The sequence below is a fragment of the Branchiostoma lanceolatum genome, chromosome 1 (genome assembly GCF_035083965.1).
Source record: "Branchiostoma lanceolatum isolate klBraLanc5 chromosome 1, klBraLanc5.hap2, whole genome shotgun sequence".
Lineage (NCBI taxonomy): Eukaryota > Metazoa > Chordata > Leptocardii > Amphioxiformes > Branchiostomatidae > Branchiostoma > Branchiostoma lanceolatum.
The window spans coordinates 31,238,469-31,253,553 of NC_089722.1; the positions used below are offsets into that span (position 1 = coordinate 31,238,469).

At 43.8% G+C, this 15,085-nt stretch overlaps 1 protein-coding gene and 1 long non-coding RNA gene across 4 annotated transcripts in view; one reads left to right on the forward strand and one right to left on the reverse strand.

Moving 5' to 3' along the window:
• The window catches only part of LOC136448782 (eukaryotic translation initiation factor 4E transporter-like), a 22,408-nt gene extending 13,258 nt beyond the window's left edge, over positions 1-9,150 (reverse strand). The window contains exons 1-10 of one of the 3 annotated variants that reach the window (XM_066448435.1): positions 8,922-9,150; positions 5,405-5,598; positions 4,961-5,034; positions 4,370-4,509; positions 3,959-4,072; positions 3,091-3,467; positions 2,657-2,684; positions 1,967-2,149; positions 1,134-1,309; positions 173-427 (exon numbers count right to left, since the gene is read on the reverse strand). In XM_066448435.1, coding sequence (XP_066304532.1) covers positions 173-427; positions 1,134-1,309; positions 1,967-2,149; positions 2,657-2,684; positions 3,091-3,467; positions 3,959-4,072; positions 4,370-4,509; positions 4,961-5,034; positions 5,405-5,563 — 1,506 coding nt within the window. In that variant the 5' untranslated portion in view covers positions 5,564-5,598; positions 8,922-9,150. Of the gene's footprint in view, positions 1-172; positions 428-1,133; positions 1,310-1,966; positions 2,150-2,656; positions 2,688-3,090; positions 3,468-3,958; positions 4,073-4,369; positions 4,510-4,960; positions 5,035-5,404; positions 5,599-8,921 lie in introns of all 3 variants that reach the window. The other 2 variants (XM_066448428.1, XM_066448440.1) reach the window with 2 other exon arrangements.
• LOC136448898 (uncharacterized) overlaps positions 1-15,085 on the forward strand; it is a 136,448-nt gene that overhangs the window by 6,665 nt on the left and 114,698 nt on the right. The gene's annotated exons all lie outside the window — the stretch shown is intronic.

The following is a 15,085-nucleotide window of genomic DNA, read 5'->3' on the forward strand; positions in this document are numbered from 1 at the left end:
AGAGAAAACAATTTGAACTATTTTTTAAAGTCTTAAGTATGACTTGGCTGGGATCAGACGCATGACATTCCGAATGCAAAGCAAACACTCTACTCTTTTGGCCATTGCAATGGTCAAAAAAGAAATCAATAGAGTTGAACATCACCAAGCATGTATAAACAGCGCCCCCTACCTTCTGCTGCTCGCCTGGCGGGTACATGAAGGTTGGGGGAGGGGCGATCGGGGAGTGACCCTTCTCCTCCATTCCCGCGGTCAGCCGTTCCAGCTCCTCGTGGATGGAGGAGCGGCGGCTGCTGGGGCGACTGTTGCTACGGGAACCGGGACGGCTGTTGCTGCGGCTACTGCTGCGACTGCTGCTCCTGCTGGCGAACCAGCGGCTGAACCGGCTGGAACTGGCCGCAGCGCTCTCCTCAGGGCTCTGAGATATCTGGGGAGGAAATTTGAAAAGTGTCAGAGATATTCTTCCTTTCAGTGTCAATGATATTCTTCCTTGCTTTTCTTACACTCCTTTCCACTAGAGAGTGCAACTGCTGAGCTCTGAGATATCTGGGGAGGAAATTTTGAAACTTCAGGGTCCCTGCAGTTCAAAAAAAGGTGCTAGGGGGCCCAAATGCCAAAGTGATCTAACAAATATTCCTGCTGGCGAACCAGCGGGTGAACCAGCTGCAGCACTCTCCTCAGGGCTCTGAGATATCTGGGGAGGAAATTGGATACTTACTTTTCTTACTGACATTTTGGAAAGCTATTTTAGGAAATATAAGAAAGTTACCTTAACCTTTAGCACACTGAAGCAGCCACTTGGCTACAAATTCTCTTTTGGTTACAGGGTTGGGCAGCAGGGAGAAGGTTAAGATAGAGTAGTCACTCACAGTCACACGGTCTGAAATTTCTTACCAAGACACCTTCATACCGCTTACGCATTGGGTGTATTCTGTCTTTTATAGGCAAAATTCTGAAAATTCTCTGCTTCTGACTTGTAATGTTGGTTATCCAAAAGTGAGGTATCTAAATGTCAAAAACATCTGGGATATGGTCCATTGAAATGGTGAAATTGGCTTCAACATATTGGCAGAGAAACAAATTGAGTTTGAATTGGGACAGGATACAGCATCTAAAAAGTGTGGGAAACGTACCGGGAAGCCTGGAATGTTGCCGTCGATGTTGAAGAACTCGTCGAAGTTGAAGTCGCCGCTGTTGGCGGCAGCCGGCGCCGCCCCACGTTCCCGCCCCTCCCCGTCCTGGGACATCTCCGGGGAGCTCGAACTGTTCGTTTCCAAACTGCCGTTTCTATCGGGCTGTTTGGTACTGGCTGCAAGGCAAGAGAGACAAAAACTTGTTGAGACGACGAGGACAGGAAAAGCTACTTCCATAGTTTGACCGAAAGCATATTGATGTTGGTACAATACATAGTTGTGCAATTTGAGCTTTGATCCACCACAAGTGCAGTGAATCAGACATCTGATGAAGGTTGGCAAGATCGATCGAAAATTCATGGTGAGTGCTTTCTTTGTGTTGGATCAAAGCTCAAGTTTGTTTCACATCCTCAGGGTTGCTTGCAAGATGAAATAATCCAAATCATAGATAATAAAGCGAGATGAATCTGGCTCAGTTCCCTCCGAAAAGGACAAGCAGTGTTAAGCCAACATGTAGCTGACAATATATGTAGTACTACATGTAAAGCCGATACCACTGAGTGACATGCACCGTGTACTGTGATTGGAGAAACATGTATATGTTTAGAAGCAAGTACAATACAAAATACCAAAGCCCTTCCTTTTCCAAGGAAAACATCTGTTAGGAGGAAGCATTCTTACAAATGTTGAATAGAAAAAACTGCAATAGCATACAGTCATGAATTGAAGAGATATTGTTTGGTGTTTCTCAGTGAGAATGATAGTGAGTGCTGTTGTTGTTGCCTCCAAGAAATCTGTTGTTCCTAAACACGAGAGAAAACAGGGAAATTCACCTTCACCGTTTAACATAAAGTCTACACAGTCGCTTTCACAGGACACGGGTTCACTCGTTAACATGCCTTTCTTGTTGTCCCGTTTCTTGCGTTCCACGTAGTCCTCGTATCCGCCCAGCTCGATGGTGTCTGTTTGGCTAGTGGGTCCCGCGGAAAACCACTCTGGCTCCTCCAGTGGACGATCTGGGAAATGTACAAAAGGTTTCATTTAGCGTTGAAGACCCTTTACCTGTCTAGCAGACTGCTTACCATCAATTAAAATTACATATGACATACTTTGATGGGTTCGACATCCAGGTAGTAAGGTACGCAAAACAGTTACTCAAACAACTGGATACAATTTTGAATCAGACTCTGACTTTATCTGACGGAAGACAGTGGATGCTGTTTGTATCAAAGTTTTATCCAGTTTTTGAGTAACTGTTTTTGGCATATATGACATATTCTTACATTTGAGGAAAAATATATCACCTTTGGCTAAAACATATACCAAGATGTCCAAGAACAAGATATGATGACTAACACTTTACTCTTGAAGGATGTATTCTTTTGCTAGTCTGTCCCCTTGACAAAGTGTTCGAGGGTATACTCAAGCTCTGAGCATAGGAATCATAAATGCTTCAACTCCATAGTTGCTACACTGACACAACAGAATTCTGTGTTCTTGCTTTAATTAAAACTGCTACTTACTGTGGAGCCTGCGTCTTGAGGCATCATGCTGCTGTTGGTAAAAAAAACAAAATATCATTTTTACAGTAATTGTTGGAACTCTTTGGTAACTATTGCTAATATCACTATTGTGATGACACAATCAAAATCAATACGTTTACTAAACATTACCAGAAATATTTTGCATGTAAGACTCACTGATGGTATTTTCCAAACATTACAAAAAATTTTAACGAGGCCCTTACACAACACAAATCAAAAGTTGACAGGCCTTGAGCTAGCTTGCTTCTTACCTTTTACTTTTAGAAACATAGCAGTTTTACATTTTATTTCACCTTTCAAATAAACTGGAGTAGCTGTTTGTCAATGAATTTTCTATTGGTTACAGGGTTATGCAGCAATGAGACAGTTTAAGTATTCTGTTGCAGCAAGTTTGCTAAATCTTGTTTGCTCACCCGGTCTCTGCCTCCTCTGTCTCTGCTGCGTTCCTTGTACTCCATCTCTCGATCACGATTATCTCTTCCGAAGTCGCGATCCCGCATGTCTCTTCCCAGATCTCTGTCCCGGTCTCTCCCCAAATCTCTGTCCCGGTCTCTCAGATCCCTGCCCAGGTCTCTGTCCCGGTCTCGTCCCAGATCTCTGTCCCGGTCTCGACCATCCCTGCCGAAATCTCTGTCCCGGTCCCGGCCGTCTCTTCCCAGATCACGTCCGTCCCTGGTGGCCTCCCGTTCCCGTTCGTAGAGGTTGAGACGCCCGCTGCCAATCCGTCGCTGGTTCCCGCGCCCAGACTCGTTCTCTCTTCTGTCCAGGCGGTCCATGGGGCTACCTCGACCTACAACACGGTGTACAGTGATTATAATTAATTTTGTATTCTTTTATCAAATGTTGATTAGATTACTAAAGTACTCTTTTGGACCCCAGAAGCCAAAAGGATAAGAGGTTGTCCATACTCCACACTTAAGGGCATTATAGAATTAGAAACTGAAAAAGACCTGACAGAAATGATGTGTAACCGAGAATACTGGAAGCAGAACTTTGTAGACGCTTCACTCGTTAGAGTATGATTATGTATGTGTGTATGTATGCTTGTGTTATATGGATGCATCAATTTTCGTCATGGCCAAATGTGTGTAAAATATGCTAATGAACTACAGTACCAACGTTCAGCCTTGTCTGTTGAATTCTAACATCTGGCTAGTGACTGATACAAAGACACATCTCAAACACAGCTGTGCTAGTAGAGGGAATATTGTAAGGCATACATGGTATCCCCAAAAAATACCATGTCAGCACAAGAACTGGTAAGCCATTGACTGTCCATACCTTTCTCATTGTTGGATGTCTGAGTGGTGACCTGACACCCGCTGCCGAAACTGCGTCTTTGTGGGCTCAACACGATCCCGTCTTTGTCATCCTCGCGCACACGCTCTCTGGGATCTAGAAAAATGTTAGAAAAAATTGAATAGGGGGCCCAAAATCAACCTTGACTTGCATCTTTCTAAGACCTACCCACATACCAAATATTATCACAATCTATTGGTATGCATAGCTTCTCATGTTATTGCCTCCCAAATGTGAAAACACAAACAAGCAAACAGACACACCATAAACAATTCCTATATAACACATTGAAGGTCACTTTCATAAGAATACAATTACTTTCGAAAAGACAAAATAGAATGAGACAACAGGTCCATACCTGAGGCATTGCTAAAAAGTGGTAGTTTCACATACCTGCAAAAGATTTCCGCCGAATCTCTCTGTCCTCTCCTGTTCGAGACCGTTTGTGATCGTCAGGCGCTGGCGAACTGGTAGCAGAGCGCTTCCCTGACATGGACGCGTGCCATCGCTCCGGGTCCCAGATACCCTCGAGACTGGGGACGATGCAAAAGACGAAACTAAACCTGCTTCTCTTTTGATTGGTTGATGGTAAGTCGGTGCATTTTTATATCAAATGTACTTAATAATAATAGTTTGTCCACTTAGGCGACTGTTGAGTGACCAAGAATCTCACTAGAAATTCAAGAGTATTTTGCAATCTATGTGCAGTTTGTTGTCTGCCAAATCATTTTCGAGTTTGATATCATGAATCATATTTGATTTGATATGAGTCATAGGTCATACAAATCCAACTTTGTTTGCTAAATGTCCTCTGTCCGGTGTAAATGATGGGCCTTTAGGATCAACAAAATCCAGGTTCGCAAGATTACGATTTCAAAAAATGACTGACACTATCATACAACTTACAAGTGGCATGTTTCATCTTAACCTGTTATGTTGAGACATGTACTGCAAGTCATATGTAGAAGAAAGTTGAGAACTTACCTGTCAAACTCCTTGGACAGGTAGGCCGGTCTCTGCTTGGAGGGCCCACTTTTTGCCAAGTCCATCAACTCTTCCTACACACAGCAGACAATACAGAGGATTCAGTGAAACAAAACTTTTGTTCTGAATGTATCGTAGAAGTATTTTCATTTACAGAGACAAGAAATGTACATCTTTATATGTTTGCAGTGGATTTATTTTCAGTTTTTGCTATGACACAAATGTACCTCCTAATCATGGTATTTCTACGGTAACTGTACTACAGAGTTGTTTTACCCAGTGGACGTACTTTAAAGAACGCGAAAACCTCATTCCCCTTCTGACCAATTCTTTGTAACTTTTTTGATGTATTCTTATTTTCAAATTGCATCATCGTTCAAAAAGCAAGTCTACCTAATGGTATGTTTCATAACGTAACCTATAGCTAGATGCTACTCTTCCCACCTTGTTGTATCTGTGCTTTGGAAGTTTCAGCTCTTCAGCCTTGGCATCTGAAGGGTCTGCAGCATCTGTCTTCTCCTCCTGCTTTCCCTTCTCTTCTTTCTCTTCCTCCTTCTCTTCATTCTCCTTGTCACTCCCTTCCTTCTCCTCTACCTTCTCCATCTCTCTTTCCTTCCTGCCTGCCTACGCCTCACAGCCTAAAGAAACAATGAGAATACTGTAAATACAGAAATGTTCGTGGTGGTTTTATGTTCACGGTTTTCGTGGTAAGGTATTTGCCGTAAACTTAAAATCATCGCTAATCTATTTTGCCCTCCTACCCCCTTGTCTACTATTGTCTCAAACACGCATGTAAAACTACAGCGGACACGCCTTTTTCTCCCTACCGCGAAATTAAAACCTTACAAACTTAAATGTATTTACAGCAGTTCAGACAATCAGTCAAGTACATGGTTTTTCTAGGGAAAAATGGCAAGGGGGAGCATGGTGAGGGAGTGGAGCAACCAAGCGGGGGAATGGTGTGGAAAGGGGTTACCAAATCCCGACAGTTGTCCCGTCCTGTAGTTCCCGACATGCACGCTATTGGAAAGGTTTGTAGTCCTTAGGAGTGGACATTAAGCTGTGGTCAACTGTTCATTGTGCATGTCGAAAGAAGCTATAGGATTTCCCCGGTACGGCACAATGAACTTGTAATACGCTGTATATGCTTCTACATAGCGTCTGTCTTGTCTGCCATGACCAGAGGAAGAGTAGCTCTTCAGCGAGCTAAACTAGGTCGAGGTGACTTTCCCGGAATCAGTTTTCCCTTTGATTGCATTTAGTTTTAGACACCAACATGGCATCAGAACAACTTGCAGTACAACTTTCCTACCTAAGACTAACCTTGGTTAAGAAAAATCCATGTTTAACACTTCTAAGTTGTCATCTTGTACAATTCTTATGGCACATTGCAACTTGATTTGTGCAGCCTACAAAACAAATATCTATATTTTTTTATCTGCAATCTTGATAAAGATCTCTGTCAATAGAAAGATCCTGACTGTCCATCACAATTAGCAGTTCAGCCAATGATAGCATGGCAATTTGTAGTTCGCTCAATGAGAGAGCGGTCCGTCAAATACATGCCTTTTTATGTTTCTATTTTGCATTTCTAAGTCTTGACGGGGTGGGGAGGGCTATGAGATCGGTCTTGTGCAAGTTGCATGTGGGTATTTCGAGCAATGGCAGACACATGCAAGTCAGATATGTACCTGTAATGTTATGCAAATTCAGTTGAATGGTGCTCAAGATGAGACCACCAAATTGCCATGAATTTCCGATTTCACTCATACTGGGATGGATCCCTACTCCTTTCGATAAGTGTGGTGGGGTCTTAACCTCCTTCTTGCTGCCTATCTCTGTAACTAATACTAATACTAGAGAATACAGAGCTAAATGGTTACTTTAGTGTGCTAAAGTAAAGGTTAAACGTGCCCGAGGTGTTTCTCTCCTGAAACAAGGAGACTGCTTTACAAGCATGATGTCCCATCTGAGCAGTAGATGACATCCCCATCTGACGCTAACTACTCATTTTCACCTGACTTGAGTGAAGAAATAGCTGTCAAGTGTCTTTCCCAAGGTCACAACATTGGAGCCTGCTTGGGATTTGAACCCAGAACCTTTAGACTATTAACAACGCTAGTACCACAACAGGGCTCGAAATAGTGGGTGCATGTGCACCCAGTGCACCCAAAATTGGAGCTGTGCACCTAATTTTTGACTGTGGGTGCACTGGTGCACCTATATATTTTTGTAGCCTATAGGGTTAAGGTACTATTGTACACTAGTATACAGAATATTCTTGAAATGTAAGTATAAAAAACAGCATGATAACTTTTTGCTGCACTTTATTTAATGTATTATTTGTTTGAAATTTTAAAGTTAGCTATAGAATTACAGATTGAAGTTCTTAAGAAAGGCAGCAGTGTTAAACTTTGTAATTATGTTCTGAAGAACATTCAACTTTATTTTATCTGGTGCACCCAAAATTCTTTCTGTGCACCCAATTTTTTGAGTTGGCTGCACCAGTGCACCTATTCCCAAAGATGAATTTCGAGCCCTGCACAAGAACAGTTTCACCTTGCAAAATGGAAACCTTTTAGCACCACGTTTCCTTTTTGTCCAACTGGACATATTAAACTCTTCCACTGCAGAGGTATCTTTTGGTTTGGTAATAAAATTAGACAGAGAGACTGTTAACATAATGGCAGACAGTGTCAATTGAAGTTTGGAATCTCATGTTCCAAAATGATCACATGATCTATGGTCCATGCTAAAATTTGGTTTTCAGCTGGGATATTCCCATTTATGTCCTATAAGTATTGGGGGCGCAAAAACGTTCAGATTATAGGGGTGGACAGGACTGTATTTCTTGGGATCAAACGGCTGAAACAAAGGGTTAGGCAGGCAGAAGACAGGACAAGCGTTTTCACTGTGGTGCTAAGTTAGCGGCGAAAAGGTAGTGTTGAAAACTGTGACCATTAAACCATGAGGCGAACTCTGCATTTAAATTACTGTAATGAAGTATACTGACTACTGTGTTGCATTCTCTATTCATTCACCTCGAATGTCTGATTCTGTCAGATTATGGTAATAGAAGAACAATAGAGCGTTTTAGCAGTTCCGGGTTTTAAATGTAAAGCTCATCAGGGCTAATCTTGCCATCATCCAAATTCAATCATGGCCATTCAAGTACCCCCACTCAACATGTGTTGTTTATCATTAATCCCAAAATTACTCATGGTATTAGAATAATAACACGTATCAATCATGTATAAACATGCTAGTGTTCTTACAATTAGATTTAAAAGAGAAAACCTGTGAAAAGTTTGTTAATCACCACTTGAATGGTCTAAAGAAATTACAACAATGAAATAAAACTTAAACAAAATACAATACTTGTACACAAATGAAAACACACCAATCATTATTATTGTAAACGGCAGAGTTACTGTCTTATGGACAGAAGCTCAAGTATTTATGAACTGAAAATTCGATTTCTGTGACATCTAACAAAAGGAGAAGGAAGGCATAATTTGAGCTCATAATTTTTGACAGGAATGATACAAAAAATGACCAACAAAAATAGGGTCCAAAAATAGGCGCATGGAGAAATTATTTCAACAGTTCCTAACAGACAAGCAAAACAGACTATGACACAACTGGTAAAATTCTCTCACGCGACTATTTTTGTCCTCACTGTTTTTGTTCCGTCAGAAAATTTCCAACAACAAAAAAAAGTGAGTCATGAAAATGACGAATGCGGCGGCCATGTTTCGTCATGCGGCCGACAAAGAAGCATAATTTTCACATTAAAAAGGCAACGTCAAAGAACAACGGCGTTCGGTAAAAGGATTTGCCGTCTTAATTCGTGAGATAAGATACTGGTAATTTCAAGAAGATGTATATGATAGAGATGCGTAGGATTTGAAAGTTTGCCAGGTGCAGCCAGCGGTGGCTCGGCGGCCTTCGCGCCACGTACCTTCGACTTCAACCGGGCGGTTCTCCCTCCTACCGCCGTTCCCTGAGCGCAGAGTCTCGTCAGACGGTACGAGAACAACCTCACTACACAATATGACACAAAGGTCGCTCCTAAAGGGTCACAAAGTCGTGCATTTTGGAGACATAAACAAGTACACTTTTTGACAACAAACCAAAATACTGATACTGCAGCTGCTAACAGTGGAAGCGGAATGCCCGGATGAACGCATGCGCTCTCATTAAAAGAGGCTAATTTGCATAAAGGTCAGCTTATTACTTCCGGTTGACAGAGGAGGGTGTTGTTCCACAGCTAACCGCTAGATGCGTCGTTTCTGACGTCGGCAAATATAGAGTTCGGCGATAACACACCTCCTGGCTCCATGAATGATCGTGTGGTATTCTTTTCTTCAGACACAAGTGCTTCCGTAGCAACCAAAGGCTCAATTTGAGTCCAAAAGACTTGGAAAAAAGATGGACAGCGTCTTGTTAAAATTTGTCGTTTAAAACAACTGCAATCAATTGGGGAAAAATCTTAATTTTCTCAAACTATGGCTATCCTGTACCGGCAACGGTCAGTACAACAGGCCGTGATGGTAACGCTCGTCAGGCATTTGTTTCGTACAGTCCGGGCGAGTGATTGTCCGGTGCAGGCGAGTGTGTCCACTGACGTGATTTTATGGATGAATGGTTGAATTGTCTGACAGATGACCAACCAGCGCACACGCGACACCAACATAATCATAGTGGTAGAAAAGGCCATAGCAAGTAAAACTGCCACGTACGTGGTTCCAAATAAACCACCTAACATTAAATATACTGCATGTAGTATCTAAATGGATACTGCAGTGTGACGCGTGGAAAACGGAACCGTGAAAATGGAAAGACCGAGCCTGTCTAAAACACGTCAAAAACCAGCCGGAGCTGGAGCATATATATATATATATATATATATACATATATATATATATATACATATACATATACATATACATATACATATATATATATACATATATATATATATATATATATATATCACTCACGCACACACTTCGCCAACTTAAGATATCCGTTAACAGCTGGTTCCAAGTTAACCTAGCTAGTTTTGTTTTCGTGAGTTTTTATTTCACAATAACGTGAAAGAGGGACACACATACATTGCAATTGAAATACCAGAAAAACACCTGCTCTCATGTTTTATGAAAACGTGGGCTCGCCGTTTCTAGGCGACTGATCTGAGATTGCATTGTTTTGATCCCACAGTTTTTCAATCTGACGTGAAGCCAGACCAGTAAGAATAGAAATCTTTTTTTAGTTTTTTTTATTCTGTCATATTTATCCAGGGTAGCCCTGCTCAGTGGTTACCACTGCTTTTCAGAGGGGCCCTGCGTACATAAAGTAACTGATAATACAAACAGAAATATCAACATATAGAAATAATAATAATGATCATAATGAAAACAATGAAGGTAATTATAACAATAGTAAATAAATGATAACAATCATTGTACAAATCATAATACAAGTCAAATCATAATTCCGTCCGTTCCTTGTCATTGAGGGGTCAGAGGTCATGTCAGCCATTGCCAGATGATACATTTGTTTTTAAAGACAGACATGAATGTAGAAGTCTTTATAGATTGTGGCAGGCGGTTCCACGTGATGGCACCTCTATATGAGAACTTGCGCTTTTCACATTCAAGGCGTACTAGCGGCAGTTTCAGGGATAGATTCAGACCGTGCCTGGTTGGATAATTATGATATTCAGAAGTCATATGAAAGCTATTGATGTACTCTGGAAGTTCGTTGTTAACTGCCTTGTACATTGATTGTAGCAGGTGCAAGTTTCTCCTAGACACTAAGGTTTTCACGCCTAAGGCAGATAACTCCTCATCCCCAACATGATGTGTATATGGCAAACCTACAATAAGTCTCGCTGCGCGGTTCAGGAGTTTTTGCAGTTTGTCGGACAGACACTTTCCACAGTTGCCCCATATTACATCGCAATAGTCCATTTTATGTAAAACCACACAATTAAACAACAACATAAGAGTGCGTTGTGGCAGACATGGGACAAGACGCCGTAGGACTCCCAGTCTCGACGAGACAGCACTACATAATTTGTCTGTGTGTACATGCCATGATCATCCGCTGGGATATACATGTGCACACAAAGCTGTTTTCTTAAGGCGACAGCAAATTAATATCATGGATGATTTCCGCGCGCACATTGATTTTTTTTGCCTGATTCTAAGATTTTTTTGTCGATCCCCTTGGTGATGCATTGAGAGAGCTTTTGGTTAGTCACGGTATTCATAGAAGAAGCTAGTGACACTATATAGTGTGCACATGTGGTAGCCTTGTAGCCTGAGTGTCATCCTTGCTAGTTCCTGGGCCCCAATGAAGGGGGTGTGCACGTGGGCTTGTAGCCTTGCTGTAAGTTGTAGTGATACTAGGCTACATACAGTTCTCCCAGCAGAGGTTAAGCTCCGGCTGGTTTTTGACGTGTTTTAGTCATTTTTTCGGTCTTTCCATTTTCACGGTTCCGTTTTCTGAGTTATGTCCGCGCGTCACACTGCAGTATCCATTTTTAAAAATACTAACGTAACATGCAGTATATTTAATGTTAGGTGGTTAATTTGGAACCACGTAACGTGGCAGTTTTACTTGCTATGGCCTTCTTTACCACTATGATTATGTTGGTGTCGCGTGTGCGCTGGTTGGTCATCTGTCAGACAATTCAACCATTCATCCATAAAATCACGTCAGTGTAGTATACACGCATTGGACACACTCGCCTGCACCGGACATCACTCGCCCGGACTGTACGAAACAAATGCCTGACGAGCGTTACCAGCACGGCCTGTTGTACTGACCGTTGCCGGTACACGAAGGGCTAGGGACTGAGCGTTGCATAGCCAACCAACCATCACGAAACTACAATACTTCACACGACCCAGCGATCCAACAGGTATTTAACACGCACGCACTTATTCAGACAAGAGCCAGAGGTTCCATGCTATCTCAGTGCCGGTGGACTCTTCCAGCCTCAGGCTAGTGACTCATACTCCAGTAGCGGCCCGCCCGACTACCCCTCCCCCCTCTCGAAGAGGGGGGCCTATTAGCCCCTGGCAGCACAGAGCTTTTGCGACACAGGCTACATTTGGGCTAAAGCCTAGGATCCCATGCTCGAGACATATGCATGTACGCTAGTACGTGGAAGCGTACCTCCCCAAATGACCCGAGTTTCCCTAAATTCACAGGTGTCTGACGTCTCTAAGCAACTGCCATTCAGATCTAGAAACCCCACAAAAACCGTGAACGTATCGGCTTGAGGTCTTTGCGAGTAGAAATTTAGCCAAATTAATCGTACAAGTAACAAAGACTTAGGCGCCTGTGAATAATGAAACTTATGCTAGTTCTAGTTCTTGCCATGGCGGCATCAGCCCAAGGCGCCTGTTTCTCAGACTGCGAAGTAACTGACATCGAGCGCTGTATTCCCAGTGGCAAATCATGGCAGAAACATTTATATTATTTCTATCGTCACAAGGGAAACTATATGACTGATCCCTTCGCAGAAAGGTCTTGTTTCTTATGCGCCACAAGGAAAGTAGAAAGTTCTGTAGGTTCCCACATGGGCTCTTGTGACCCGTATAATCCAGAGAGCCCTTGGCTAGCTGTAAGTGGTCATTTCCTTGGGGTATTATCATCAGAGGCACTGAAGTCTTGCAACAACTCGGGTGTAAAATATCTAAGTATTTTCGATGGAGGCGTCACTGACTTGACGTCCAAGAGCCTTGGTGCGTTTCTCAACTTGCACATCTTGTACCTAGACTGCAACGACTTGAGCCGAGTCAAAAAGAACTGGTTCGCCGAATTAAGATCTCCGGGTGCCTTGGTCGTTTTGTCTTTGTCACACAACAGGATCGTAGACATTGAGCCAGGAAGTTTTGCAAATCTGAACTCCTTACAAACCTTGATACTTGAGCATAACCTGTTACGATCCGTGCGTTCGGACTGGTTCCGCGGGTTGCCGAATCTGTTGGAGCTCTTCTTGGGTTCAAACCTTTTCGAAACAATCCCAAAGACAGCGTTTGCGTCTCTGACCAATCTCAACATCTTGTCCCTCGGCAAGAATGATTTGCTATGCCTTCCCGAACAATGGCCAAGCCCAACACTAATGATCACCCTTGAAGGGAATCGACTCTTTCGAGCACAACTCGACCGAATAACCCCCCTCGCAATGAAATGGCAAGTCGAGCTGTTGTCTGATTTGTCTTTCGTAAGAGTTACAGTGGGAAGCTTGAGTATCTGCTCCACACGCAATACCTACACTGAAGAGTATCATGTGTGGATGGGTCATAATTACACAATAGTACTCACACAGGAGCAGAGCTTGAGCCGTGTGTCGTCTTCTGACAACATATTACCTAAGCTTTGCAGCGCCGAAACAACAGACCAGGTATACCGACCTCCCTTCATTATCATGTCTCACACGAACGAAACACGCACAGCAGAGAACGAGAACATGTACAATGACGTGCTCCGCTGGTGCAAAAGATTCTGGTTCGGCGAAGCCACAGCAAGGTTGGACCTGGCTGCGAGCAAATTCTCCGCGTACACTCTACAGCTCGCTGCCATTACGAAGCAGAGGGGCAAGGCGGTACGTCTGGGTGCTGTTGTGATAGATTCTGTCTCAGATGACGAGGTGAAGAACGTGACATGTGTTCTGGTTAGTGGGAAGAAACGGATCAAATCCGGCTTCCTGATCGCGCCGAAAAGACAAAAGTCAGATGTCGTCACCGCCTGCCAGACTGTAAGAGAGGACACTCTCAGCAACAAAACAGCCGACAGCACGATGGTAACGCGACCTCCATCAGAACAAAGTCAGTACCTTGACAAGCTGATGATAGGTCTTATATTTCTCATGGTGTTAACTGGAGTCGTCCCGATCGCGGTGGCAGTAGTGTACCTGGTAAAGGAGGGATGCCCCAGCTGCCGTGAGCACCAGACTACTAAGGATGGCGATCAAGGAAACTGCGTATACTCAGAGATATCCGATAGCGTCATCGACCCCGCATCACAGCCCGCATCCTCTATCAGCAGATGGTTGATACCGAACGGGGACAACAGCAACGCGACCGCCGATGTACACGTGAGAGACCCCGGCGCACAAGGCTCTAACAGACAGGTCAATCCGCCCGAGGCATCCGACCCCACATCAGTCGAAGGAGATATCCACACCTACTGGGTAATCCCAGACCACTACTTTAACGTCAACGACCCTGGATGCCGGCGGAACTCGCTGCCGACAGAGGACCCTCATGACTACTGGCAGATACCGGACAAGTATTACACCGACTATCAGAACGTTGACGGCCAGGCGAACAGGCGTCCATCTTCTCTGCCCCTTGTACACGACGTGATGTATGAAAACGCCGGCCGGTACCCAAGATGCCGGCGGAACTCGATGCCAACAGACGACCCTGAATACTGCCAGATACCGGGCAAGTACTACACCGCCTACCAGAACGTTGCAGGACAGACGAACAGGCGTCCATCTTCACTGCCCCTTGCACACGACGTGATGTATGAAAACGCCGGCCGGTACCAAAACACTGGACGCTTACATCGGCAACTCTCGGCTCCCGATGACAATGGCACCGCCACTTTCGACACGGCAGAAGCAGAGGTGGCCCTTCCAGAGGTGACTAGGAAGGGCGCCAAAAATCCGCACTATGGAAACCCCGTCCGTTTCACCAAATCTCTGAACTACGGAAGAAGGGCGGGGGAGTTGAGGAAGAAGGCCGACGCTATTGCGTACGGAAGAACCGTCTCAAGGTCTACCGCTGGAGTCTTGAAGACATACGAGGAATGTGGTACAGTACCTGCTTTACAAGTCTTGGAGCCAAGAAATCCCCCAACTGACGGAAAAAAAGGAAGTGTATGAGAGAATGATCACCGCCACAGTGTGCAAAGAAGTGTCACACATGCGTGGGACCGTCTTAAAATCTCAAATTGAATGCACTCTTGAGACAGTCGACTCGCGCTGCGTGTCCTGCAAAGTTCAGCTGTTTTGTTACGGGAAAGGCTATTTTATAGATCCTTGTCGTCGGCTGGTTCTGCCACAGCCTGATTGAAAATTCTACGGTGTCATGACAGTAC